Raw genomic sequence first — 26,935 nt, 5'->3', positions numbered from 1 at the left:
CTGTTGTTCCAGATCTTTAAGAAGGTCCCTTAAGCTGCTAAGGTAGGGCAGGTTGGGGGGCGCTGGGTGTGGATCCGAGTGTCAGGGTGACGTGGCAAGAGGCCTTTCCATGGGGGAGAGGGTTTTGGGGTGCGGGTTGGGCCTGGGGGTCCAGGGAGGAGGGAGGGTGGAGGACTATGAGGATGGAGGGGCTGGGATGAAGGGTGGGAGGTGGAAGATTTGAGGGTGCAGGATGGAGGACTTGGAGGATGGAGGAGCTAGGGATGGAGGGTGAAGGGTGAAAGGGGTTGGAGGGACTAAGGATGGAGAAGCTGGGGATGAGGATTTCAGGGAGCAAGATGGAGGATGGAGGGGCTGAGGATGAAGGAGCTCGGGATGGAGAACTTGAGGTTGGAGGATAGGAGGAAGAAGGAGCAGGACCTGGGGATGGAGGATGGAAGGTGGAAGGAAGGTGGAGGAGCTGAGGATGGAGCACTTGAAGGTGCAGGATGGAGGATGGAGGGGCTGGAAATGGAGCACTTGAGAGTGGAGGCCCCGAGGATGGAGGCACCGAGGATGCAGGCTCGCAGAGGACACAGTCTGGGGTCGGTGAGGATGAGGTGACAGCCTGCAGCTACCTGGGCCGGGGAAGGAATTGCAGGCCAGGAGACCCAGGGTGGGGTGTGAGTGGGGGCACTTGGGGTGCAGCACTCCTGAACCTCCAGCTGAGACCCCCAAACCCACGTCCCTGTGCCCTTCCCTTCCTCCCAACATCCCATCCCCCTCCTGCTCCACTCTTCCCCCACCTCCCCACACTGCAGCACCTCGGAATGGGATGCAGAGGATGAGGAGGTAGGTGGCGAGGAAGGTTGACTCGGTAGGCCCCCCAGGCCCCAAAGATGGGGATGAGAATGGGGACAGTGGCCAGGGTGGGGAGTGGCTGAGCCTGGCACTGTCAATGCCTCCCCAGGACTAGCACTTGGGTTGCTCTTGTTTACCTGCCCGCTCCCTGGGGCAGCACTGGTCGTCTCTGGGCTCCTGGCAACCCCAGCTAGGCTTGGCTTGGTGTTACAGAGATGGGCCCAAGCTCTGTCCTCTTCCCCTCCATCCCCCAGGATTTGGGGGTGCCGCTGAGTGGATGTGGACACTGGCCAGCTCCTAAAAAAGGATCCCCCTCTGCATGTGGGTGGTCCCCTGTCTGTCTCCCCAGCCCGAAGTAGACAAAACGCTGCCCCGGTTCCTTCTGGTCCTGGAAGCTATTTATGGAATGGGCCATGGGAGAGGACACCGCTTTTAGCTTCCCCTGCATGGATGTAAAGCCTCTGTCTTCCTTGTCATTCAGTCGCCTTCACAGCTTCTCCAGGTGCCACTTGGTTTCTTATGACAGGCCTTTTATAGGCGGAGTGGGAGCCGGCCAGAAGCCAGGAAGGTCCAAGAGAGGAAGGAGGCCCTGCTGCCTGGGTCATCCTTTCTGCCCTTGCCCACCCTCATTGGTCCCTCGGTCCCCCCAAGGGGCCGGGGCTTGCCCCTGGCTGTCCCCAAACCACCTGTCCCCCAGTGGGAGGAGGAAACCCCCCTGAGGTTCTCCTCTGGGCCTGCAGTGAAATTTTGCCTTCCCCTCTCTCCCTTTCCCTGCAGTTCTTCATCCTGGGGCTCTAATGGCCCCCATCCAAGTGCTTCTGGTCGTCTTCCTCTTCCTCCTCTGGCCTTTTGCCCTGCTGCAAGTGGCCGGGTTGAGCAAGGAGCAGGTCCGGGAACCCTTTTTGGGATGGAGGAAGTAAGTAGGCCACCAGCCCCCGGACTCAGGTCCTGCCCGTCCTGCCATGATAGTGCTCCCTGGTGAAGAAGTAGGGTCTAGGGAGAGTTTGGTGCCCACTCCAGTCCACCCAGGAGGCTGCAGTAAGGCCATCGTGCTGAGTTAGTCCCCACATTTCCCTCCTCTGGGTGAGTGATCCTCCCAAAATACCCAAAATGCCTGCCAGCTACTTGGCCCCTTGGCGCAGGGAATTGAGGGTGCCAAAAAGTGTGTCCTGACAGTGACATGAGAGACAGTGTTTTTGTTTGTTTTGGGCCATACCCAGTGGCAGTGCTCAGGGGTTACTCCTGGCTCTGTGCTCAGAAATCACTCCTGGTATGCTGGGGAGACCATATGAGATGCCAGGGATTGAAACAGATTCTGTCCCGGGTAAGGCAAGGCAGACACCCTACTGCTGTGCTATCACTCCAGCCTCAGAGAGAGAGCTAGGTTGTATCCCCAGAACCACATATAAGGTTTCCTGAACACATCCAGATATGGCCCAAATTTTTAAGGTGGGGGAGTCTGTTTCTCTTATACCTACAATTTGGGGGGAGTGGAGGTCAGACAAACCATCAAATCCCTTTATGTCCCACAGGACCATGTGTCACAATGGGATGCTTGGTTTCAGCCGCCTGTTTCTCTTCCTCCAGATTCGAGTTCGAGGCCAGTAGGCCTCTCGCCTTCAAGCCCCTGTCCTTGTGGCTGCTCCCCATCGACCTTCTTTGACCCCATTGTTCTGCTGCCCTGTGACTTCCCCAAGGTTGTGTCTAGAGCTGAGAACCTTTCCATGCCTGTCATTGGAGGTGAGAGTGACCCTCAGGTCAGGGGGCAGGAGGCAGCTCAGAGTCCCCCCAATAAATGACAGGAATGAGGGCCTGAGCGGTGGGTAAAGCAGTAAGGCATCTGCCGTGGGTTCACTAATCTAGGACGGACATTGGTTCGATCCTCCGGTGTCCCATATCGTCCCCCAAGCCAGGAGCAGTTTCTGAGCACAGAGCTGGGAGTAACCCATGAACGTCACTGGGTGTGGCCCAAAAACCTAAATAAATAAATAAATAAATAAATGACAGGAATGCACATGCTAGAGAGAGGTGGTCACGTGGAGTGGAGGGCAACTGACTGGTATGACTTCAATGACGGCGTGCTCTGAGCTATGTTAAGGGGAATGTGCAAGAATCTCTGGGCCTCTCTCCAGAGGACTTGCTTGCAGCTAAGGAGAGCCTCCCCTGCACCCCAAACTGGGCACCAAGTGACTCCTGTCCTTTCTCGCTCACCAAGGGATTTCTGTCCTCTCTCGCTCTCCAGCACTTCTCTGCTTCAACCAAGCCATTCTGGTGTCCCGGCATAATCCAGCTTCCCGGTGCAGCGTCGTGGAAGAAATTAAAAGACGGGCAACCTCCGGAGGCAAGTGACCCCAGGTGGGTATGGGTTTGGGGCTCCCATTTCTCAGGAGGTGGCTCTCCGCCTGCGGCCTCCCCCATCTGACTGAGATCCCGGGATTTGGCCTGTCCCCAGGTCCTGTTCTTCCCTGAGGGCACATGTTCGAACAAGAAAGCATTGCTTATATTTAAACCAGGTGAGTTAAAAGCACATTGGGGTTGCAAAGGGGAGAAAGGGAGCCTAGAGGGGTCGGAGTGGTAGCACAAGCAGTAGGGCATCTGCCTTACATGCCCTAAGCTAGAATAGACCTCAGTTTGAGCCCCTTGTGTACCATATGGTCCCCCAAGTAGGAGCAATTTCTGAGCGTCACCAGGGTGGCCCAAAAACAAAAGAAAGAAAGAAAGAAAGAAAGAAAGAAAGAAAGAAAGAAAGAAAGAAAGAAAGAAAGAAAGAAAGAAAGAAAGAAAGAAAGAAAGAAAGAAAGAAAGAAAGAAAGAAAGAAAGAAAGAAAGAAAGAAAGAAAGAAAGAAAGAAAGAAAGAAAGAAAGAAAGAAAGAAAGAAAGAAAGAAAGAAAGAAAGAAAGAAAGAAAGAAAGAAAGAAAGAAAGAAAGAAAGAAAGAGAAAGAAAGAAAGAAAGAAAGAAAGAAAGAAAGAAAGAAAGAAAGAAAGAAAGAAAGAAAGGGAGCCTAGAAAGGATGTGGGCAGGAAGAGCTGGAGTCACCCCACTTGGCAGGGAAAGGAGACGGACAGATGGGTTCAGCGGGAGGAGAAAGGCAGCCCCCAAAGGCAGAGAGCAGAACATAAGGGAAATGGAGCCAGGACTTTTTCGGGGAACTGGCCTACAGACCTCGTGCTCTAACCTGTGCCCAGGGTTGGTTGGGCATGGGGTAGGAGCCTTCATTGCAGGGGTGCCCATTCAGCCTGTCCTCATACACTACCCCAACAGTCTGGTGAGTCTCGCTGGGTAAGGGTTAGGGGGACAAGCACCTGCAGAGATGCTGTGAGGGGTGCATGTGAGTCTGGGGTCTTAGGTGGGACAGAACCTTCACTCAGAGAGGGTGGGGTTTTTCCAAGGAGACACGAGGGTTGCTTTTGTGTACTGAGGTGAAATGCTTTGCATGCAGGATGCCTGGAATCCAGGTCCAGCCCCGCCTGGTCCCCCAAGCACCAAGTTGCGAGTAACCCTCAAACCCGGCCCCAAACAAAACCAGTGAAGTTCACTCTGTGCTCTCCCTGTGCTTCTCCCACAGGACACCACCAGCTGGGCATGGAGGGGCCCTGGAGTGTGAGTTCTGGTGTTATTGGGGTGAGGGTGGGAAGCGGGGTCCATCTGTCACTAGACAGACAAGATGGACAGTCCTCCTTTGCCCTCAACTAAGGGACTCCTGGAGAAAGAGCTGGCCAGTCTACCTTGAGTTGCTGTTAGCCATTGCTTCCAGTCATTCCTGTGGGGACTTCTAAAAAAAAAAAGCAAAGAAAGAATGAAGATAATGGGAAAGGGAGAAAGAAAGCCTTTCTAAAGGGGAATGGAAAAGGTCAGAGAGATAAGGTGATAAGAGATAAGGTGCCTGCCTTGTACCCAGCAGACCTAACTGGGATCAGTCCCCCAAATCCCATGTGGTTCCCTTATCCTCTCCAGGAATAATTCCTGAGTGCTGAGCCACAGGTATGGACCCAAACTAAAAAATATTTAAAGAAAGAAATTTTTGAGGGGCTGGAGCAATAGCACAGCCTTGCACGTGGATGGACCCCGGTTTGATTCCAAAGCATCCCATATTGTCCCCTGAGCCTGCCCTGAGCGACTTCTGAGTGCAGAGCCAAAAATAACCCCTGATCTCTGCTCGGTGTGGCCCAAAAACCAATATATACATATATATATAGGTTTGGGGTCACACCCAGTGGCACTTGGGCCACTCCTGGCTCTGTGCTCAGAACTCACTCCTGGCAGGCTTGGGACAACATATGGGATGCTGGGATTTGAACCACCATCCTTCCTGGATTGGCTGTGTGCAAGGCAAATGCCCTCCCACTGTGCTAATCTCTCTGACCCCAATTTTTTTTTATAAAAATTAGAAAGGAAGGAAAAGTAGAAAGATATTTTTTCAGCGATATCTATGCAGAAGTAAGGGCAAGGGGGTGTGGTAAAGAAAATAATCACTGTGGTGGAAGAAGGAAGGACTCTCCAGAGGCCATGAGCCGAGCTCATATTAGAAAAACACCGCTGGACCTGTGCTCAGAGACTCCTGGGGCGAGGGCCAAAGTCCCGCTGGGTGAGATGCCCCAAAAGAGACCCAGTCAGCACTTTGCCATCCCCAACCCCATTATAGGCTGTCCCCCAGCTGTGTGGACACCGGAGCAGAGCCAGGACAGAGTCGGATGATCAGACAGGAAGAGTTTGCTAGGCAGCTCCAACTCTCGGAACCACAGTCGGTGGCTGGCGCCTTCAGCTACTTCCAGCAGGTAAAAGAGCCAAATGCAGGGACAGAGCCTGGGTTCCTGATGTGAGGCCTGTGTCAAACTCGTTAGTTGGCCACTTTAGAACTTGAGCTGCAAATTCCCACAAATGTGGGTGTTGACTGTCCCCCAAGATTGTGGGGGACTCCTCGCCTGCAGCATGTCTGTTGCTTTAAAGAATAGTGTTTTTTCAGGGCCGGAGTGGCAGCACAGTGGTAGGGCGTTTGCTTTGCATGCAACTGGCCCAGGAGACACGGCTTTGATCATCCCCAGTATGCCATATGGTCCCTTGACCCAGGAGCAATTTCTGAGTGCAGAGCCAGGTATGGACCAGAAACAAAACAAACAACCGAATAGTTTTTCCATCCTTTGTGGGGAGGAGCTGGGGAGAAAGAAGCAATGAGGCTCCTGAATTCCTGAAGCCACTTGAGAGACTTGCAGAGATGGCGGGTGACACTTTGTGAAGCTCTGGGCACGGGTCTCAGGAGAAGCCCCTGAGCGTTGGGAGAAATGACCTGGAGAGAGTCAGACCCAAAAGTCTGTTTGAGGCCTAGAGGCAAATATTTGCCGTGCTTGGGCAGATCTCTTGAAATAATCCATTGCTCCTCCAGGGAATTCATGAACTTTCAACAATCTTGGCAAACCATATATTTCCTGAGACTTAACCAGGTTTGACTCAAATTATAATAATCCCAGAAGATTCAACAACCCCCAGTGAACCCAGGGAGCTTTTTTTTTTTAATCTAAACTGTCATCTCTCGCCATCTGGTTGTGTGTGGCTTCCGTGGACTGAGAGGTAGATTGTCCATGGACCTGCAAGAGAACAGATCCACATGCATGGTGTCCCATAAAACTGGCAGAGCAAAGTCCACGGAAGCAGGCGTTGTTCACTGAGATTATGCCAGTGACCCTCTGACTCAGCCAGACTAGTTCCTCCATCGGGACTGAGTCAGGGGAGAACCAGTTTCTCCAGCTTGGGGGCCAAGAGTGACCTCAATGGTGTCTCAGTTCATTCCCGAGGGATTTCTCACCAGTCCCCTGGGGAGGCAGGCAGAGAGAATTAAGGGGGAATTCCCGGGACCGGAGAGATAGCACAGTGGTAAGGCTTTTGCCTTGCATGCAGAAGGACGGTGGTTTAAATCCAGTCATCCTCTATGGTCCCCCGGGCCTGCCAGGGGTGATTTCTGAGCATAGAGCCAGGTGTAGCCCCTGAATGCTGCCGGGTGTGACCCAAAAACCAAAAAAAAAATGTGGGATTCCTGAGGACTGGAGGCTCACAGAGAAGGAAGGAGGAAGGAGGGCAGGGATGGGAGTGAGGGGTGCTCACGGCCAAGTTCTCTGGCTTGTTTTACCCCAGAATGCCCAGGATTTGGTGGACTTCCACGATGTGGCCCTTGCCTTGGCTACTCTGGGACGGACCAGGGGCCTAGAGGAGCTGACCCATCTGGTTTTTGAGGTATCAAGGTGTAACATGGGTGGAGGTTGACAAATGGAGTCTAGTAGCACCTCAGTTGGTTTTTGTGTGCTGTACCTGTAGCTTTTTGAATCTGCCCTTACACACGTCCATGTCCTACAGACCACAGCACAGAGCATGGGTTAGGAAGCAGGGGTCTTACGGGTGACAGGAGGAGGGCCTTAAGCAGATTGGCTGCTCATGGTGCCCCATGACACCTGCCCTTGCTGCAGGAGGTAGGCTGGCTAATTGGCAGCCCGGGTTCCACTTTATCCCTTTTCTCCCTTTCTCTCGAAGCTCTATGCTGAGGAACAAGCCGAGAGGCCTGGCTGGCTGCTCTGCCAGGACGGCTTCTGCACCATCCTGTACCTGCAGTTGGGCTCCCCCCCCACCCCGCTGCCCAGGAACTGCATGCTGAGCTGTGCCATGCCAGGCCCCACCCAGGAATGTCCTTCAGTGAATTTCCTGCTGCTCCCCACCACCACCAAAAGGATGCTGGGCCTCAAGGGAGCTGGCCCTGCCCCGGAGAGGTTGGGGAAGGAGGTCGGGGAAGGAGGTTGGAAAACAAGGGGAAGCGGGAGGATTTGAGCTGGGGGTTCAGTCGTGGTTAAGGGGGCCACCCTCCACTCATTCTTCTTTCTCTCTCCCCTCTGATGTATCCAGGTCAGTTCCAGGACTTCTCCCTCCGTGACCCGCTCCACGGGAAGCTCTTTAGCTCCTACCTGTGTCCCCCCACATACCAAAATCCACCTCTGCAGACAGCCCCCCTCCTGCTCTGGCCAATGGAGCTGTGCACAAGCAGAAGGGCGACTGAGCACTACTCCTGGAATACCCTGCTTGCATCCTTCACTGCACCGGGGCCTACCTACCCTTGGGCCATAAGCCCAACTCTGCTCCTGTTTTATTTATTTATTTTTTGGTTAGAGTTGTTTGGGTTTTTTATTTTAAGTTGGTTTTATTTCTTGTTTTGTTTTGTTGGTATTTTTTTGTAAAAACTATTTTATATGTAAATATAAATATATATCTATATCTATTTGAAAATAAATCTGTGTCTCATTGATGCTCTTATCAGCTGGAAAGGTATTACTGACTTCATGCTGCCCCTTGCAAGACCCTGGGGGGTCGGAGTGATAAAGTTGGTTTGGTAAGAAAGTTGGATGGCACACAGCCATCCCAGGTTCCATCTCTGGCATCCTATGTGATTTCTCTAAGCCTACCAAGAGACCAAGAGTGATCCCTAAACACAGAGCCAGGAGCACCATGGAGTGTGGCCCAGAAACAAGAAAAAGTTACTGAGAGGTGCTGGAGCAATAGCACAGCGATAGGTTATCTGGGTCTGCCTTGCCCATACTATCCTAGGACAAACCTGGGCTTGATCCCTGATGTCCCATATGGTCCCCCAAGCCAGGAGCGATTTCTGAGCTCAGAGCTAGGAGTAATCCCTTAACGTCACCATCTGTGCCCCCCAAAACAAAGTTACTGAGAGCCTGATAGTTTCCAATGTCATCTTCTGGACTTGAGCAGAGTTTAACCCTCACTTTTCATTAGCCCAGGACTTCCTGCCACTGAAAAATCTTGCTGAGCTCCCACCAACTCCTGTTGTCTTTCCTTGAGGTGGTTATGGATATATGGTTTTTGGGTCACACCCGGTGGCACTCAGGGGCTACTCCTGGCTCTGTGCTCAGAAGTCGCTCCTGGCAGGCATGTGGACCATATGGGATGCCAGGATTCGAACCACCATCCTTCTGCATCCAAGGCAAATGCTCTATGTCCATGCTATCGCTCTGGCCCCAGAGGAGTATATTTTAACAGGCATCCTAAGAAACCTCCTTTCTCCTTCCTCCCTCTTCTTCTGACCTCGTTAGAGACTTAAAAAAAAGGGAACTACTCCCCTGCTGTGTTTAATAATCCTGCTGAAAGTGATGCTTTCCCACCAGGTAGGAGAGCTGAAGCAGGTAAGCCACCACCTCCCAGTAAGGAGCTGCTGTGACAGGCGGTGGACCCTTCTTTGCTGCCTCTTTTGCAAGGAGGAAGAAAATATCCTCCCCACATCCCCAGGAAAGGGATATATTCGGGAAATGAATCTGACCGGGGAAGTTGGATACTAAGTACTTCCTGTAATGTACTGAGTAATATGGAAGCATCCTTTCCATCTCTGAGACCCCTGCACCCCCAAGACCAGAAGAGAGAGGAAGGACTGATCATCAGCTGGAACTTGGGGCCGCAGACCTTAGGCTAGTCTGGAGAGACATCTGGATTCCTAGGTCATGGGACCAGCATGTTTCCTTTGGGGTGGGGGCATGGGCCACACCCATTCAGACTTGGGTTCCTCCTGGCTCTGCACTCAGAAATTACTCCTGGCAGACTCAGGGGATGACTATATGGGATGCTGGGATCAAACCCCCATCAGCCTTGTTCAAGACCAGTGCCCTGGTCTGTGTGTGCTATTACTCCAGACCTGTTATTTTTTTGGGGGGTGGGGTGTCACACCTGGCTGTGTTCAAGGATTACACCTGGCTCTACACTCAGTTGCTCCTGGCAGGCTCCAGGGACCATATGGGATGCCGGAATTCATACCATGGTCTGTCCTGTGTTGTCTGTGTGCAAGGCAAACGCCTTACCACTGTGCTATTGCTCCAGCCTAGATCTTTCTCTTTTTTTTGGGGGGGGGGTTGGTTTTGGGCCACACCTACCAGTGCTCAGGGGTCACTCCTGGCTATCTGCTCAGAAATTGCTACTGGCAGGCTCAGGGGACTATATGGGATGCTGGGAATCAAACCCCTGTCAGCCATGATCAAGACCAGTGCCCTGCCCACTGTACTATCACTCCAGACTTTTTCTGGGGGGCAAATAAATGCCTTACCACTGTGCTATTGCTCCAGTCTGGACCTTTTTTTTTCTTCAAAGTAACATCAATTCACCCCAAAAGCACCAAAGTCCTGAGAACAAAAGAATATGTAGAAAGTTTTTTTTTTGTTGTTGTTAACAACAAAACCTTTTTATTTGTTCTCATACAACTTGCAAAGGTATTTGGCCCTTGACCCCCACCAAGAGAACTGCAACGCCCCCACGCCCCAGTCGTGTGACCTCAACAGCCCAACAAACAGCAAAGCTGGGATGGAGTCTGGCTGCTACAAGGCCCTAGGAAACCAGGGCTAGCCTACGGGAAGGGTGCATGGGGGAATAGGGTGATGGCCCTCCTACCTACTGGTTTCGATGTCGTTTCTTCATTCTACCGGTGCCAAAACTGTCACGCCTTCTCTTTTGTTTCTGTGAGGGTCGGACCAATATCAGAGCTGGGGGAGTCTCCTCAGAGACTTCAAGGTCAGCCCTTGAGTAGAACCTCATTTTAGATGGAACAGGCCCAGTGTTTAGAGCCCGCTTTCCAGATTTGGTGAGAGGGTACCGCTGTTTGCGGCCTCTGGCCTCTGCAGAGAGCATGTGTGGTGATATGGGGGTTCCCTTCCCTGTGGGGGCCAGGCCTGAGGCCAGGCAATAACTGAGAGGCTGGGCCCGCGGTGACAGGCTGAGCTTAGAGGCCAAGAGGTAGGCAAAGTTGGAAAGTTCCTCATCGCCTTCCTCATCTTTCTCCTCCACCCCCTTAGCTTTGATGTCTACTTCCCTCCCAACACACACCTCCTGCACCCCAATCGAAGTGCCTCCAAGGTCTTGGGGAGAAGAGCTAGACTTGGAGTTTCCAAGCACCTGGGGCAAGGGAGCAGTGTCTTTGGCATATTTCCTGCCCTCTTCTTGGGGATCATAAGCATTGGAGTGGCCTGGGCCAGATTCAACACCCCTTGGCACTGCTAGCTGCAAGCCTGGGTCACCCCTGATGTCTAGCAGTTGTTCCGTGGCCCCCAGCAAATGGGCAAAGGCGCACTTTCTGCTCCCTATCTTCAGGGTGGTCCCCAGTTCCCCTGCTACATCTGTTGCGTGGGCATCCAGAGAAATATTGCTTCCCCACCCCAACAGCTGGTAGCCTCCCAGGGACCCCAATGCACAGTCCCCATCCTGGTAGCTGTCTATGATTTCGTCAACCTGGAGGGGCAGTCCCAGGATGATGGTTTCCATCTCACTGCCCAGGCAGAGCTCCAGGCAGAGGGCGACCTGAGTATCAGGGTTTACACTACTGAGGAAAGGATCCTGGTGAAAACTCTGAAATAGGGGGGATACTCTGTCCTCTTCCCACAGAATTCCTGAAGAGACTTCTTGACCCTCCCCCAACAGCTCCTCTGGTGGGAGCACCCCAGAGACCCCCACCTGCTGCTGCAGCACCTGGGAGCCCACCCCCTCTCCCTGCAAAGGGCTCAGGCAGGGCTCCACGCTGAGTGGGGTGTCTTCCTGCCAGCACAGGGGCAGCATCTCCGAGGGCCTGTCAGAGGCCAGGGAGTGCTCAGGGAGGCCGGCACCCACCAGGTGGTCATCTTGCCCTGGGGACTCCCTTTGCTCTGTTCTTTGTTGACCTGTAAGTCCTAGCTGAAGGTCCCGACCACTGGGGGTCGGCTGCAGAGTGCCCCCCTCCTGGTGAGGCCCTTCCTGCCCAACATGGCAGCCTTCTCTGGTGAGTCTGTCTAGAGAAGCAGCCTTCCCATGGCGAGGGGTCCCCTCAGCCCCCGGGGCCCCAGACAGACGTTGAAGCCGCCCTCCCCTCTCTTCATCCTCGTTGAAAATGGATGGGCTGGATTCCCACTGAAGCCTGCTGCAACTCGGAGGTGCCTCTGCTGCCTCTTCCAAGGCCCGGAGCCGCTTCTCCACTAGCTGGAAGAATGAACAGAGAAGGTTCTAGTTATGAGGAAAGAGGCCTGAATAGATTGGATGATCCCGAGCAAGGCTGAGGACGCAAGCAAACAGAAAGTGAGTGGAGTTTGTCCTTCCAGGTCTTCTCTCCCATGGTTTGAACACTTCGCCTTCCCATTCCTGCATTTCCACTCTTAGCTGCTCCAAGCTCAAAGCTGCTCGCTCCTAAAACCATGCCCTCTAACACCTTAGAATAGGTTCCGTAAAATAATGGACAATTTGCAGGAGGGAGAATACAAAGTTGGGTCTGGAGGGATCATTTGCCTTGCATGGAGCCGACCTGGGAGGCACCTGGTTTGATTCCCGGCATCCCATATGGTCCCCCAGCCTACCATGAGCGATTTCTGAGTGCAGAGCCAGGAGTGACCCCTGAGCACCGCTTGGTGTGGCCCAACAACCAACCAATCAATCAATCGAACAATCAAGTTAAAAAAAAGAGAGAATATAAAGATTAAGGTGCTCGCCTTGTGTGCTGCCAACCCTAGCCCTACCCCAATGCTACAGACCCCCACGTACCACCGGGAGTGATCCCTGAGGGTGGAGTCAGGAAGAGCTCTGGAGCACTACTGGGAGTACTCCTGGGTGTGATTCCAAAATCAAAAGTGAGGGAGAAAAAAAAGTCCTGTGAGCTTCAACTGGCAGATGGCTCTAGAGCATACGTTTTGCATGCAGGAGCCTTGGTTTCAATCCCCAGTGTCCTGCCCAACCAGCACTGTCAGGCATGGCTCCCCCACTCCCCCCAATAAAAGCTAAACGAAGGCCATACAGCACAGGGGGTGCTTTCCTTACGTTTGGCCAACCTAGGTTCAATCCCAGACATCCCACATGGTCCCCCAGGCCCCACCAGAAAAGACCCAATTACAGAGCCAGGAATAAGCCATAAGCCCCAAACAATAAGAACCGCAGAACAACAACAAAGAACAACAAATCATTGAGCAGCTTCTGGTGATATTCCATACCTGGGCAAGACTGAGTGCTTCCTCTTGTTTCAGCTCCTCCATCAAAGCCAAGAGATCATTTTGTTCTGAGGACAGTTTATCGGCCAGAAACTGAAGGTGGATGATGACCTCCACCTGGGGAGTGGAAGGCCAGATGAGTCCTGGAAAGGTGGAAATCTGCAACCCATAAGACCCTAGAAAAGGAGCTGTGTATCCCTAACCTCCCTCTCCTGGGGCTGTTCAAACCCAGGACCCAACCCCACCCCACATCCATGCATGTATGTTTATGCATTTCTCAATGGATTCACACACACCCCCAGGATCTACTGGATTCTGGCCATCCAGGTCCAGCCCACCTTGGATACAAACTCCTCCTGGGAACACAGTTCATTGACGTAGTTCAGTAGGTCAGGATCCAGGAACATGAATTCATCCTGGTGCTGCTCTTCCTTCTCCTGTTTTCCATCTGCTTCCCCTGCCACAGTCTGATGCCTCATCAGGCCTTCCATGATGTCCACATACTCTTTCACAGCTTCTGAGGGGATCTACTTGGGCACATCTGTCACTGGAGGCCTCTGGCTATTACGCTGATGTCGGCGGGGGGCCCGAGACTTGGATGCAGACTTCTTAGGAATGTACACTGAGGAGTGACATGAAAAGGCACATCGGAAGAGGCACCAAGACTTATGCGAAGTTTTTCAGGATTAACCGCAGGGGCCAGAGAGGTGGCACAAGCGGTAGGGTGTCTGCCTTGCACACATTAGCCTTGGGTGGACTGGTTCTATCCCCTGGCGTCTCATGTGATCCCCCGCATCAGGAGTGATTTCTGAGCGTATAACCAGGAGTAACTCCTGAGCGTCACTGGGTGTGACCCAAGAACCAAAAAATAAAATAAAATGGCTACAGCAACGTTAGTTTTCAGCTGCTGGTTTGAAGCCCAAATAGTTGGACCAGCTCTAGGGAAAGATAAGAAAAACTAGAGGATCTGAATTAGACCATCTCTAGAGCGATGTTAGTGATCAGAGGTAGACCTTTGATGTGTGAGGGACTGCATTTGATCCCTGACTCCACAATGAAAGAAAATCATTGGCAAAGGAATCTGGAAAGCCCAGAAATTCCTCCCAAGATTTTCTGATCTAGCCCCATTTCTCAGAAACTTGAATTATTTACATTTACAGGAATACAGTCCAGCCACATTTACAGTATCAGGAAGAGAATGTTAGTTTGTAGACTTGGCCAAGACTAATGATGTGCTTTGGAACAAAAGAAGCCAGAGAACCAGCCTCATTTAATTTGATTTGATTTTTGTTTTTTGGGTCACATCCAGCAGCACTCAGGGGTTACCCTTGGCTCTGCAGTCAGAAATCGCTCCTGGCTGGCTCGGGGGATGATATGGAATGCTGGGATTCAAACACCATCTCCTGGGTTGGCAGCGTGCAAGGCAAATGCCTTACCACTGTGCTTTCACTCCGGCCCCCCTACTTGGAATTTTAAACCCATTTCCTGGAGAGAAAGTGGAAGAAGTTGGGCAGTAAGCCGAATGCATGAGTCATTTCTGTGTAAGTGTTTTGCAGCCAGGTACCTTCGAACCTAGCAGCCTTACGTGGCTGCTGGCAAACCTCAGAGGTGGCGGCCCCTGGAGGACTGAGTGTGTCAGGAGCACTGGGAGGCAAGGCCTGGGAGCCACTTATCAGCTTCTTGTTCTGAACATGTATCTCTTCTTCTGCTTCCAATTCCATGAAACTGAGAGGGGAAGAAAGGACAGCATAGATGACCCCAGAGCCTTAAACATCCAAGAGTCCAGCAGCCACCAAGCACAGCTGAGAAAGGAAGGCCCCTCATTTGGGCAAACCCCTGTCCCTAAGTCAAGTCAGCCTGGAGAGAGGGAGCAGCTGATGGGACAGAATCAGGGCTGGCGAGCTGGAGCCATAATACAGAAGTAGGGTGTCTGCCTTACATGCAACCGACCTGCTCAATTTCCAGCATCCCATATGGCCCCCTGAGCCTACCAGGAGTGATACCTGAATGTAAGACCGGAATAAGCCCTGAGCACTTCCAGATGTGGCCCCAAAACAAAATAAAAATAAAAACAGGACTGAAGCACCCTGATGAGGTCACCATACAAACTAGTCCCTGCAGTGGGCACAAAAAAAAGTCTTAGTGGAATTAGGACGCTTATCAAGGACTGAGCCCTCCCTGAAAGCTTTCTTTCTTTCTTTTTTCATTTATTTTTATTTATTTTCTTTTTCCTTATATTTCTTTTTCACTCTACCAGCAAGGATTTTGTTTTTTTTTTGTTTGTTTCCATCCACTGATGGTATACAACAATAATTTGTACAGGTTTATTAACTCAACAAGACCTATTCCATAACCTGGCAGGGTAACATCAGTAGGCCCCCTGCCTCTGCCCCCCATACCTGGTCCAAAGCCTGAAGTGAAGCCTATGGTGACTGGACCTCCTAGCTATCACTACTACTGGGCAAGCTGAGTTCTTGGGCTGGGACCTAAAGATTGAATATATTGTATTTTTGTTCTGTTTTTTTTTGTGTGTGTTTTTTTTTGTGTGTTTTTTGGGGGGTGCCACACCCAGCAGAACTCAGGGGTTACTCCTGGCTCCCGAGCTAGAAATCACTCCTGGCTCGGGGGACCATATAGGATGCTGGAACGATGTTTGCAAGGTAAATGCCCTAGCCCTGTGCTGCCACTCCGGCCCCTAGAGGGTGAATCTACAATGGACAGGGGAGCTGAGTCTGGCAGGGAATAAGACAGACCTTCAGCTTGGAGGGAACTGTCTTTGACTTGTTTTTAATTTGTTTGGTTTTAAGCAAGGACATTGTCCTAGAAAAAATGTGTGAGCCTAGCCAAGATTCTGGGAATCCAAAACTCTTGCTTCACCCACCAACCTCTGAAGAAACAGCCTTGATAATTACTGATCTAAAAAAATGTGTGCCAGAGATGGTGGTCTCAAGGCCTGCATCAGTACTTAGTCCATGAGTTAGAAAACAACAGGCCCACAAGACATAGCTCCTTTTCTTATTCTCTTGGGGTCACACTTGGCAATGTGGAGGATTTATGCCTAGCTCTGTGCTGGTGGAGCTCAGGGGACCATATGCAATACTGGACAGGAAACTTAGATCTACCAGCCCCTTGTAGGGGTTAGGATCCTTTTGTATGGGGATTTTTTAAGAACCAACAGGACTCCCATCCTAAAAGGTTCCCTAACAAGGTCCTTAAATCATTTGGATCTGGTAAAGAAAGAGCATAAATCTAAATGGAAAGGACACAGAAAACCACAAGGGTCATAGTGGTGGATGAAGGGGCCCGAGTGGTAGCACAGAGGTAGGGCTTTTGCCTTGCACGTGGCTGACCCAGGACGAACGCAAGTTAGATTTCTGGCATCCCATATGGTCCCCCGAGCCAGGAGCGATTTCTGAGCACAAAGCCAGAAGTAACTCCTGACTGCTGCCAGTATTCCCCCCCCAAAAAAGGCTCTAGGACCTCCCTCTTGACCTACAGTCTCCAACTTCTCCCTGTTCACCTACATGCCAAGACACAAGCATCTCTCCCCTGCTCCTCATAAACACCAGCTCCCCACTGAAAGGGGGGGGCTCACTGGACTCACTTTTCAGCCATCTCATAGAAGATCACGCAGTCATAGATGCTGGTGTGGTCCCATTCTTGCACTGCCCGAAGCAACCCCTCCTCCAGGGTCATGGTGGGCTTCAGCCAGGTCAGGGACCGGAGCACCGGGCTAAAGCACAGAGCAGGCGCGTGCTAAAGTGAGCACTCCCATTGCCTAAATGGACTCCTTGCTCCCCGTGATCTGATGGTCCTATCTCAAGCCCCTTCTGAGTCCCAGACATGTTGGCAGAAACTTGAGTCCTCCCACATCTAAGAGAGGCCTCGCCCTGTTAGACACTTCACACTTCAGTGGAGGGTCCCTCAGCCTAACTTCAGAATGGAATGGAATCCATTAGAAAGGAAGGTCAGGGGGGCCAAAGAGATAGCACAGTGGTGGGGCGTTTTTCTTTCATGTGGCCAACTCAGGAGGGACCCAGCGTTCGGTTCCCGCCACCCCATGTGGTGGGTCCCCCACTCTGCCAGGGACGATTTCTGAGTGCAGAGACAGAAGCAACCCTTGAGCACACTGGGTATCGCCCAGAAACCAATCAATAAATCAATTTAAAAAAAATAAAGGGAGGTCAGGCTGCACAAAGGCTCATGCCTTTTTGGGTTTTTACACTAATTTTGTTCTACTCTCAGCAGTGCTCAAGACTTACTCCTGACTCTCTATTCAAGGATCACTCTCTTGGCCTGGCTCAGGGGTGCAAGAGATCAAACGCTAGTCGCTTGTGTGTAAGGCAAGCAGCTTACTTATCTGCTACCCCATCTTCCAAACTATTGTGCATTTTATTTAAAAATAAATGATATGCACCAAGAGGATTAACCTCTTAATTAAAGAGTATGTGATGTTTTTGTTAGCCTTTTGTGTTGGTGGTGTTGTTTGGTTCAAAGTCATAGCTGGCAGTGCTCAAGGGTTATTCCTGGCTTTGCACTCAAAACTCATTCGTGGTGGGCTTGAAAGACCAAATAGGATGCCAGGGATTGAATCTGGCACAACCACATGCAAGGCAAGCCCTCTTCCTACTGTGCTATCTCTCTAGCCTTAAACATTTATGCAACAAAAGAAGTCAAAGTCCTTGAGGCTGGAGAGATAGCACAGCAGTAGGGTGTTTGCCTTGCAAGTGTTCAACTTGGGACAGACCCAGGTTCGATCCCTGGCATCCCACATGGTCCTCCAAGCCTTGCAGCACAAAGTCGGGAGTAACCCCTGAGTGCTGCCACGTGTGGCCCATAAAACAATCAACCAATCAGTCAATAAAGTTTTTAAAAAATAAAGAAAATGAGGGTAGACCACAAAAAATGCTTTTCTGGACTCAGGGTCACGAGGACCCCTTGAGATAATCCCTGAATATCTGTTCTAAACTGAGAAGAAGCACCGTCTTCCCACTTTCTGTTCTCACCACAGAGCTCCATCCCCTTCGCTACTAGCCCCCTGGAGGGCACACCCCAACGTCCTCCATCTTTGAAGTCCCAGGGTCACTTACATAAGAAAGCAGGAAAAGGCTTCTGCATCAGGACTCTGAGACAAGTGCCTCCGAGCCAAGGTCTTGTAGCACTGCCAGTGGCGAAAGTTCTTGTAGACACCCTTGGAGGCGTAGGAGAGATCACTGAGGGACGTCTTGGAGGTAGCCACCTCAGAACCTTCTTCGGCAGACAACCCGTGAGCCCCGAGCCAAGACTTTTGTGGGGGCACGATGGGCACCAGTTGGGTGGTGAGTGGCAGGGCCTGAGGGGGAAAGGCCGGAGAGCCCTCCTGACTCCCAAGGCCTCAGCGGGTAACAGGGCCCTCATGTTGAACTCTGACAAGACTTGAGGGGAGGGATTTTCGGGGTGCCCACAGGAAGCCCCTGAGGGGATCCAGCTGAGGTAGGTCTGAGAAAGGACAAAGCTCTGGGTCTCGGAGAACTCGGCCCCTTCGGTCTTGACTTTGATGATGACCTTGCCAATGCTAGACGCCCTGGGACCCAGGCTACCATCCCCAGACACCAGCAGTGGGCTGGGGAGAGTGGCGAGCACCAGGGAGTTGATGGAAGAGAAGGCTGCAGGCCTGCGGGGCTGCTGGAGATCTCAGTGTGGCTGATATGAAGGGCCAGGTGTTGGTGAGGGCAAAGGGAGAGCGGTGAAAGGGATCAGGGCAGAGCCAGCGTTCACAGCCATGTCCTGTCCCTGTCCTGGAACTACTGCGAAGACAAAAAGAAAGAGGGGACAGTGTAGGAGCAAAGACGTAAGTGAGGTCACCTAAGTTGTACTTCACACTCCCAGAAAACAGAGCACTAATTTTTGTTTTAAACTTGATTGATTGATTCATTTCATTGATTGATTGGTTATATTGGGGAAAACCACACCCAGCAGCGCTCAGGGGTTCCTCCTGGTTCTGCACTCAGAAAACGCCCCTGGCCTGTTGGGGGACCATATGGGATGCTGGGAATCAAACCGGGTCCCTCCTGGGTCAGCTGCATGCAAGGCCAACACCCTACCACCATGTTATCGCTCCAGTCCCAGAGCACTTGTTGGTTTTGTTTTGTTTTGGAGTCACACCTAGTAGTGCTTAGGACTTTCTTCTCTGTGCTCAGGGATCTCTTCTGGGGAGTGCTGGGGACTATATAGGATGCTTGGTTCCCCAGAAATGAGTGCATTTTCCCCCTTACAGGTCAGAGAGAATGAAGAACTAGCATGGTTTGTCACTGTCCGCCTGGAGAAAGTTTAGCAGCACCGAACTACAAAGACTCTTTGTGACCTGGGTGCTCGTACCCCAAATCCCAGCTCACAGGTGATATAGAAATGGCTTTTTTTTGTTTTGGGGCCACACCCAGCAGTGCTCAGGAGTTAATCCTGGCTGTCTGCTCAGAAGTAGCTCCTGGCAGGTACAAGGGACCATATGAGACACCGGGATTTGAACCAACCATCTTTGGACCTGGATCGGCTGATTGCAGGGCAAGGCAAAGGCTGCTGTGCTATCTCTCCGGGTCCTAAAGAAATGGCTTTTATTATGCAGAGCCATTGTTCACGCTTTCAAACCTCAAAACCGAGCTCTCACAGCTGTCTCTAGTCCTGGCTACCAGCCACGAAAGCCTTGAAAAAGGAGAAGCTGTGTGCTCTCCATGTTTGGTTCTCAGAAATGTGTGATGTAAGAGGGCTGACCAGAGATAAGGGTCAGGAAGCAGATGGAGGAAGGGCATGGTGGCGAGGGAGGTTCCAAGAGCTTTCAACTTGTTCAGAGCTTTTAAGTTGTTCAGAGCTGGACAAGTTACATTTGGAAATGTGGCCTAGCTGTGATCCTTCTGCTTGGAGCTCCTGATATTTCAAACTGAGTATTAGCACGGTGGTAGGTTGTTTGCCTTGTACCTGTCTGATCCAGGACAGACCCAGGTTCAAGCCCTGGCATCCCTTCTGGTCCCCCGAGCCTGCCAGGAGCGATTTCTGAGTGCAGAGCCAGGACTAACCCTGAACATCGCTGGGTGTGACCAAAAAATAGAATAAAAAGACTTAGGAAATACACATAAAGTGTGTTTCACAGGGATGGAGCAATGGCACAGGTCTGCCTTGCACATGACCAACTTGGGGTCAATATCCAGCAACCTGTATGGTCGATCCCCAGAGCCCCACTCCTATGGGGCATTCAGCTAGATGTAAGCCCTGCGCACTGCCAGGTGGAAACAAAACAAAAACAAGAAAAAATGACCAAGTTTCATATCTCTGGGGCCGGGAATGTGGCGCTAGAGGTATGGTAAGCGTAGGATGGTCTGTGGTTAGATCCCCCGGCGTCCCATATGGCCCCCCCCAAGCCAGGGGTGATTTCTGAGCGCATAGCCAGGAGTAACCCCTGAGCATCAAATGGGTGTGGCCCAAAAACCAAAAAAAAGATACATATCTCCCAGAACTTTTAATAACAATCATGAAGATCATCTGCCTGGTTCCACAGACCTGTTCTCCCCTCCTGTAAAGAGTATTGGGGCCAGAGAGAGAGAGAGTATAGCAGGTTGGCATGCAGCCACCCAGGGTTTACTTCCTGACTCTGGTCCCCTCGAGCACCAAGTAGAGTTTTTTTCTGGAGCCGGTGCATTAGCACAGCAGTAGGGCGTTTGCCTTGCACACTACTGACTCAGGATGGATGGTGGTTGGATTCCTATGACCCCTTGTATGGTTCCGTGCCTGTTCGGAGAAATTTTTGAGCCAGGAGTAACAAACACCTGAGAGCCGCTGGGTGTGACCCAAAAACTCAACTCATGTTCCCAAAAAGAGTTATTCCTGAGCACAGAGCCTGGAGTAACCTCGAGTACCACTGGTGTGACTCAAGGACAACAAATAAAAGGAATACCGGAGCAATAGGACAGCGGCTAGGGTGCTTGCCTTACATGTAGCAGAACCAGGGTTTGATTCCCAGTACTTTATCTGGTCCCCCACGTTCACCAGGAGTGGTCCCTGAGGGAGGAGTCAGGAATAAATCCTGAGCACCGCCAAGTGAGCTCCTCTCCCCAAACAAGCAAACAAACAAACAAAAGAATATTCCACTGGTAAATAAGCAACTTCCTGAGTAGGGCTCCCCCTTGCTGTTCTGAATGTGAGTAACTGTCTCTCTTTTTATCTTTGTACTTGTTTTGGGGTCACATCCAGCAGCGCTCAGAAGTTACTTCTGGCTCTGCGCTCAGAAATCACTCCTGGCAGGCTCGGGGACCATAGGGGATGCCAGGATTTGAACCTCCATCAGTCCTGAGTTGGCCGCGTGCAAGGCAAACACCCTACTGCTTTGCTATCTCTCCGGCCCCGCAAGTGTCCCTTGGACAGAGAACCAAGAGCCTCCAAGTATTAAAGTTGGTGAAAATGGGTTTGAAGGTCTGGATTCTACAAAGACAGCGAATTGAAGCACAGTCCTGGGAATAGCAGCTCCTGTCTCTAATAGCAGCGCCTTCTTCGGCTCCTGGGAAAAAAATCACAGAAAACCAGGCCCAAAACAGAGGCACCGTCTGAGGTAGCAAGGAGCAGCATGGCTCTGGGAAGAGGCAATATCTCAGAAGGGACATGACTGAGGACAAATCCACCTGGCAATATTGCAGCCCCGGCCCCTGTAAAATGGCACATGTTCACACCTCAGTTTCTCTGTGGCACACTCCTAGAACCACCACCTCAAGACACAAGGACTTGGGAGCCAGAGCGATAGCACAGCGGTAGGGCACCTTGCCTTGCACACATACAATCCTGGGCATACTCTGGTTCGATTCCCAACATCCCATATGGTCCCCCAAACCTGCCAGAAGCGACTTCTGAACCCAGAGTCAGGAATTACCCCTGAGTGCCACAGGGTGTGACCCAAATGCCCCTCCAAAAAAGACATTAGGATTTGGATGTTCTTCTTAAACTGTCTCCGAGTCACCTGCCCCTCACACGTAAACACAGTGAAGGCCGTGCTTCCCCAGAAGCCACTGGCTAACTGCCCTACCTCATGTGTACCTCAGGTCTTTCTTCAGAGAACTATGATCCGCATCTTGGTCCTTCAAATCAGACTTCATGGCACCGGTTTTTCCCCAGCTCACTCAAAAGTAATGTTCTGGTTCTCTCAACCCTCCAGATCACCCCCAAAGGCCTTGCTCTTAAGGTAGCATCAAATTTGACCGCCCAAGAGTAAAAAACAGGGGACACAGGCCTTCCTCTGTCAACCCCCTTTTCCCTACGGCCTTACCTCCATCTGAAGCCATCCTACCAGCTGTGGGTGTTGGCTGTGGTTGTCCGAAAGTCTTCAGAATGGGAGTCAGGTCCAAGATCCAAAGGGTAACTGGCAGACAGACGAGGATCCAAGGAAGGGAAGATAAAGATCAGATCAGAATGGAATCAGAATCCAGGGCTGAAAACATTCTGTCACTGGGGGGGGGGATTTTGGGAGTGGGGCGTGCAACTAGTGGGAGGAAGACGTTTTACAGAGGGTCTGGGAAGTAGGCAAGAACTAGAAACACGGGGTTGGAGCGGTGGCGCAGCGGTAGGGCGTTTCACTTTCATGCGGCTTATCCAGGATGGACCTTGGTTTGGTCCCTGGCGTCCCATTTGGTCCCTCAAGCCAGGAGCAATTTCTCAGCGCATAGCCAGGAGTAACCCCTGAGCATTGCCAGGGGCCCAAAACCCAAAACCCAAAACTGAAAAAAAAAAAAAAAAAGAACTAGAAAGCCACTTACTGCAGGGAGCTGGAGTGACAGCACAGAAGTAGGGCATTTGCCCTGTAGGCAGCCGATCCAGGATGAATCTGTGTTCAATCCTCGGCATCTCAGGTGGTCCCCTAAGCCTGTCAGGAGTGACTTCTGAGTGCAGAGCCACGAGGAACCCCCTGAGCGCTGCTGGGTGTGGCCCAAAAATGAAAGAAAGTGGGGGAAGGAAGGAAAGAAGAAAGAAAGAAAGAAAGAAAGAAAGAAAGAAAGAAAGAAAGAAAGAAAGAAAGAAAGAAAGAAAGAAAGAAAGAAAGAAAGAAAGGAAGGAAGGAAGGAAGGAAGGAAGGAAGGAAGGAAGGAAGGAAGGAAGGAAGGAAGGAAGGAAGGAAGGAAGGAAGGAAGGAAGGAAGGAAGGAAGGAAGGAAGGAAGGAAGGAAGGAAGAAAGAAAGAAAGAAAGAAAGAAAGAAAGAAAGAAAGAAAGAAAGAAAGAAAGAAAGAAAGAAAGAAAGAAAGAAAGAAAGAAAGAAAGAAAGAAAGAAAGAAAGAAAGAAAGGAAAAAAGAAATCCACTCCAGAGAATGCCCCCCTCAAAAAAAAAATCTTGAGTACCTGTTTGGAAAAATGCTTTATCTCTTTCTTGCTCAGTTCCCTGATAGTGTGGTTCCGAGTTCTAGTTTCTCCCTTCAGCCCTTCATCAACATATCTCTTTTTGCACCCTGCAGCCAGTACCCCGTGTTCTGGGACTCGCACTCAGTGGGTTCTGCTAGACCCTCACTGTGCCCTAAGACTGCTCTCCCTTCTGAGCAGAATCCAGAGCTCAGAGGACTGAACGTTTCCACCTGGGACCCTCTGAGGCAAAAAACAAACCCGGTGTTTGACTCCCCGATGCATACTAGCACTTTTGGGGTGACGGCTGTCCTGTGGAGGCCAAAGGCCTGCCTGCCTGCCAGCCACTCTGCGCTCTCAGAGCCACTTAGCCCAAAACGTCCAGAGCAAAACATCCTTCTTTATGTTTCCTAAATGCTTTCGTTGGTTTAGGTTTTCGTGACGTAATTCGACATTTTCACCAGGTACAAGCTGCTCAGGGCTCCAAAGTCTGCCCGGCGACGAACCAGAACGCACTGCAAATCTTCATTTTACTTTTCTCTGGAAGTGCGCTCTTCAGCCCCCTCCACAAAACCAATAGTGTTTCTTGCAAAAATGCCTTTAGCAAAGATGCCACATGCAGCGAGGAGTAAATTCTGCATATATATAGTATTTAAAAGCTTTCCCGTTTTCTGGCTTTATAAAATGAACCTGTGCCCCCAATGCATCTGCATGACAAATAATCGTGCGACCACCATACTTTTTGGGCACTTTCCATTGCATTTTTCTTGTATCCTTTTTAAATATATATATATACATATATATATACATATATATACACACATATATATATATATATACATAACCACCATTTTCTGGGGGGTCCCACCCGGCAGCACTCAGGAGTTCCTCCTGGCTGGCTCGGGGGACCCTACGGGATGCTGGGATTTGAACCACGTACCTTCTGCATGGAAGGCAAACGCCTTACCTCCATGCTATCTCTCGGCCCCTCAGCACATTTCTAAAGTGACCCCCATGGCCCCCAATGTTCGCTTCCTGAGAACTTGGATGGCTGCTGTGGGAAACCCAAAGAAAGACCAAAGAGCTCTACTCATTGGGACTGGCCCTCTTGTCTACTCACCACTCCAAGAGCGTTGGTGTTTGGAGGAGTAGAACCCTGACCTCTAGTCTCAGTTTTACGCGACTGGAACCCCGGTCCCACCACTCTCAGGCAGACTCCTGACCCCCTGACGGGCATGCTGCAAGCCCTGCACGCGCCAGCCAGGCGTCCCCACAGGCCACAGGCCCCCAGTACCCGGCATGCCCTGTTTGCCGCCAATTATTCAAAAGCGAGCTGGGACGCCAGACCTGCGGAGAGGGGGGTGCTGCATGGAGTATCCCCTTGCTTCAGCCCCGGGGGCTCTGGATTCTGCACCCCCCATCCCCCAGGCCCTCTAGATAAATGCCCTGTCCCCTACAAGTCTCTGTGTGTGTGACTCTGCAGGGAGAGCACATGTCTCCCCATAGATTTCACCCATGGTCCCTCCCGACCCCCAACCCCCAAATCTGGGCACACCGGCAGGCCCTGCAACAGATCCGGGGCTTCCAAGACATGTCAATTGCGAAGGGAGCCAACACCTGAGAAGTCGCAACACAGTTGCAATGGGACGCTGGTAGCCACCCGACAGGCCCTGCAACAGATCCGGGGCTTCCAAGACATGTCAATTGCAAAGGGAGCCAACGCCTGAGAAGTCGCAACACAGTTGCAATGGGACGCCGGTGGCCACCCGACAGGCCCTGCAACAGATCCGGGGCTCCAAGACATGTCAACTGCAAAGGGCGCCAACGCCTGAGAGCAGTTGCAATGGGACGCTGTGGCCGCCCGAAGGCCCGACAGGCCTCAACTCAGCTCAGACCAGAGCACCCTCTGCTGGCCTGCTGGAGAGACACCCGGGCGGGACTACGTTTCCGGCATGCCCTGCGCGCAGGAGGACTACACTTCTCGGGATGCAGAACGTGCCTGAATGAGCTCCAGGAGGGAAACCGGAAAAAGGTCCTATAAGGAAACCTGAAGAAGGTCGTGGCAGGAGCTGGTTGGTCCTTGCTCCACTTGCGGCACTTCCCTGCGCATCCCTGTCTTGGCCATGGTCATGTTTCTCCAGTATGATCTCAAAGAGGGGGAGCGGATCTATAAGCTCAAGGTGAGAAGAAGCAGGCTGTGGATCATTGAGAAATAGGGGTGGGAAGGAGTGCTGCTAGCCACCAGGTTTGCCTGCCCAGCTGGGCCCTAAGCTCAGGGAACCCGGGGACCCTGCACCCAGCACCCAGTTAGGGGCCTTGTGCGTCTTGATCTCTCTTTCCTGGCGGCCTTCCTTTCTTTGGGGCCACACCCATGGGGCTCTGGGGACACCCCGAGCACTGCACGCAGGAGTCACTCTTGGCCAAGGCCTGGGGGCCCTAGGAAAGGCCTTGGGCCCAAATCCGTGTTGGCTGCGTACAACGCACGGGATATGTTCCACTCTCTCTATCTTTTTGGTTTTGGGATCACATCTTGGTGCTCAGGGATTACTCCCGGCTCTGCACTCAGAAGTCGTTCCTGGCAGAAAGCATGACAGAAAAAGACTGTCATGCAAAAAATGTATCTGCTAGTCAATTCTAGTAAAAGAGATAGGAAAGAACACAATGCAAAGAGACGTTTTTGTATAGGGTGCCTCTGTGAATCATTGGAAACGGAAATATGAGGAAACTGAAACCAAATTTCCAAACTACTAATCCAGGAAGAAAATATGGGAAACGTTTGTTCATCAGGTCTACCTTCCACTGGTCAAAGTGGGTCCAAGGACGTACCATTTTAAGACCTATTTAAAACATTTGGGTAGCGTTCAAAATATAGTCTCTGTATGAGTAATAGATGAAGCAGTACAATCTAATACTGTTCTAAGGCATAAATAATTATTAAGGGCTATACTAATCACCAAGACTTAAAGTTTAAAGTCACCCAAGAGGTGTGTGTAAATATATATACCTTTGTGTCAGTACTTTGAGGCAGGCAATATTATTAACTCTCTTTAAAAATAAATTGATCAGCAACTCTATTTTGCAGTTCTTAGTCAAGAAATTGACCACTATATATATGGACTTGACACTATATATATATATATATATATATATATATGTGTGTGTGTGTGTGTGTGTGTGTATATGTGTGTGATTAAATAGATAAGTGATTAAAAATATATAAATATATATCTATATATATAGACTTGACTTGACACTATATATATGTGATTAAATAGATAAGTGATTAAATAGATAAATATATATAAGTGATTAAATAGATAAGCAAACAGTTGCACATGTTGTGAGTTTCCAGAAGAAAAGAGCTATGTAAATAAGCAAGTTATTGAGCTCAAAAGCCTATTTGGATGCTAAATGAGTCCTTTGTCATTCTGAAATAATGAATTCTGCATCAAGCATAATTGATTCTTCATGTATATATTTTAGTGACTTCAAGGGGAGCTTGACTCCATCTATAATTAACGAAGTAAGAACAAAATTACATATTTTATTACAAATGTAATAATTTTAAAATAAATAACAAACTACAAGTATTAATATAAATATTTTTCTGATTTTAGGAATGAACCTGTGCGTCTTTCTGGGGGAGGGGGTAAGGGCTTTGGGCTACACCTGGTAACACTCGGGTTACATCTGACTATGAGCTCAGAATATCTCCTCGGGGACCATACGGGGATGCTGGTGGGGGGGGGGAATCGCACCATGGGTAGTGCG

The 26,935-nt window shown here is 50.9% G+C and overlaps 1 protein-coding gene and 1 pseudogene across 1 annotated transcript; one reads left to right on the top strand and one right to left on the bottom strand.

Annotated features, from left to right (window-relative positions):
- The first annotated feature begins 488 nt into the window (after nucleotides 1–488).
- On the top strand, nucleotides 489–10,224 carry LOC126000665 (lysophospholipid acyltransferase LPCAT4-like; annotated as a pseudogene).
- Nucleotides 10,225–10,269: 45 nt separating this feature from the next.
- On the bottom strand, nucleotides 10,270–24,401 carry LOC126000664 (NUT family member 1-like). Its single transcript, XM_049767838.1, is given in 8 exon segments — nucleotides 10,270–11,823; nucleotides 12,822–12,935; nucleotides 13,157–13,440; nucleotides 14,404–14,543; nucleotides 16,423–16,551; nucleotides 17,909–18,182; nucleotides 18,185–18,479; nucleotides 24,285–24,401. Coding segments are annotated over 8 exon segments (2,907 nt in total).
- Between the last annotated feature and the right edge of the window lie 2,534 nt (nucleotides 24,402–26,935).

This window comes from Suncus etruscus (genome assembly GCF_024139225.1).
Source record: "Suncus etruscus isolate mSunEtr1 chromosome X unlocalized genomic scaffold, mSunEtr1.pri.cur SUPER_X_unloc_8, whole genome shotgun sequence".
NCBI classification, from domain to species: Eukaryota; Metazoa; Chordata; class Mammalia; order Eulipotyphla; family Soricidae; genus Suncus; species Suncus etruscus.
This window is presented reverse-complemented; position numbering and strand designations above follow the sequence as displayed.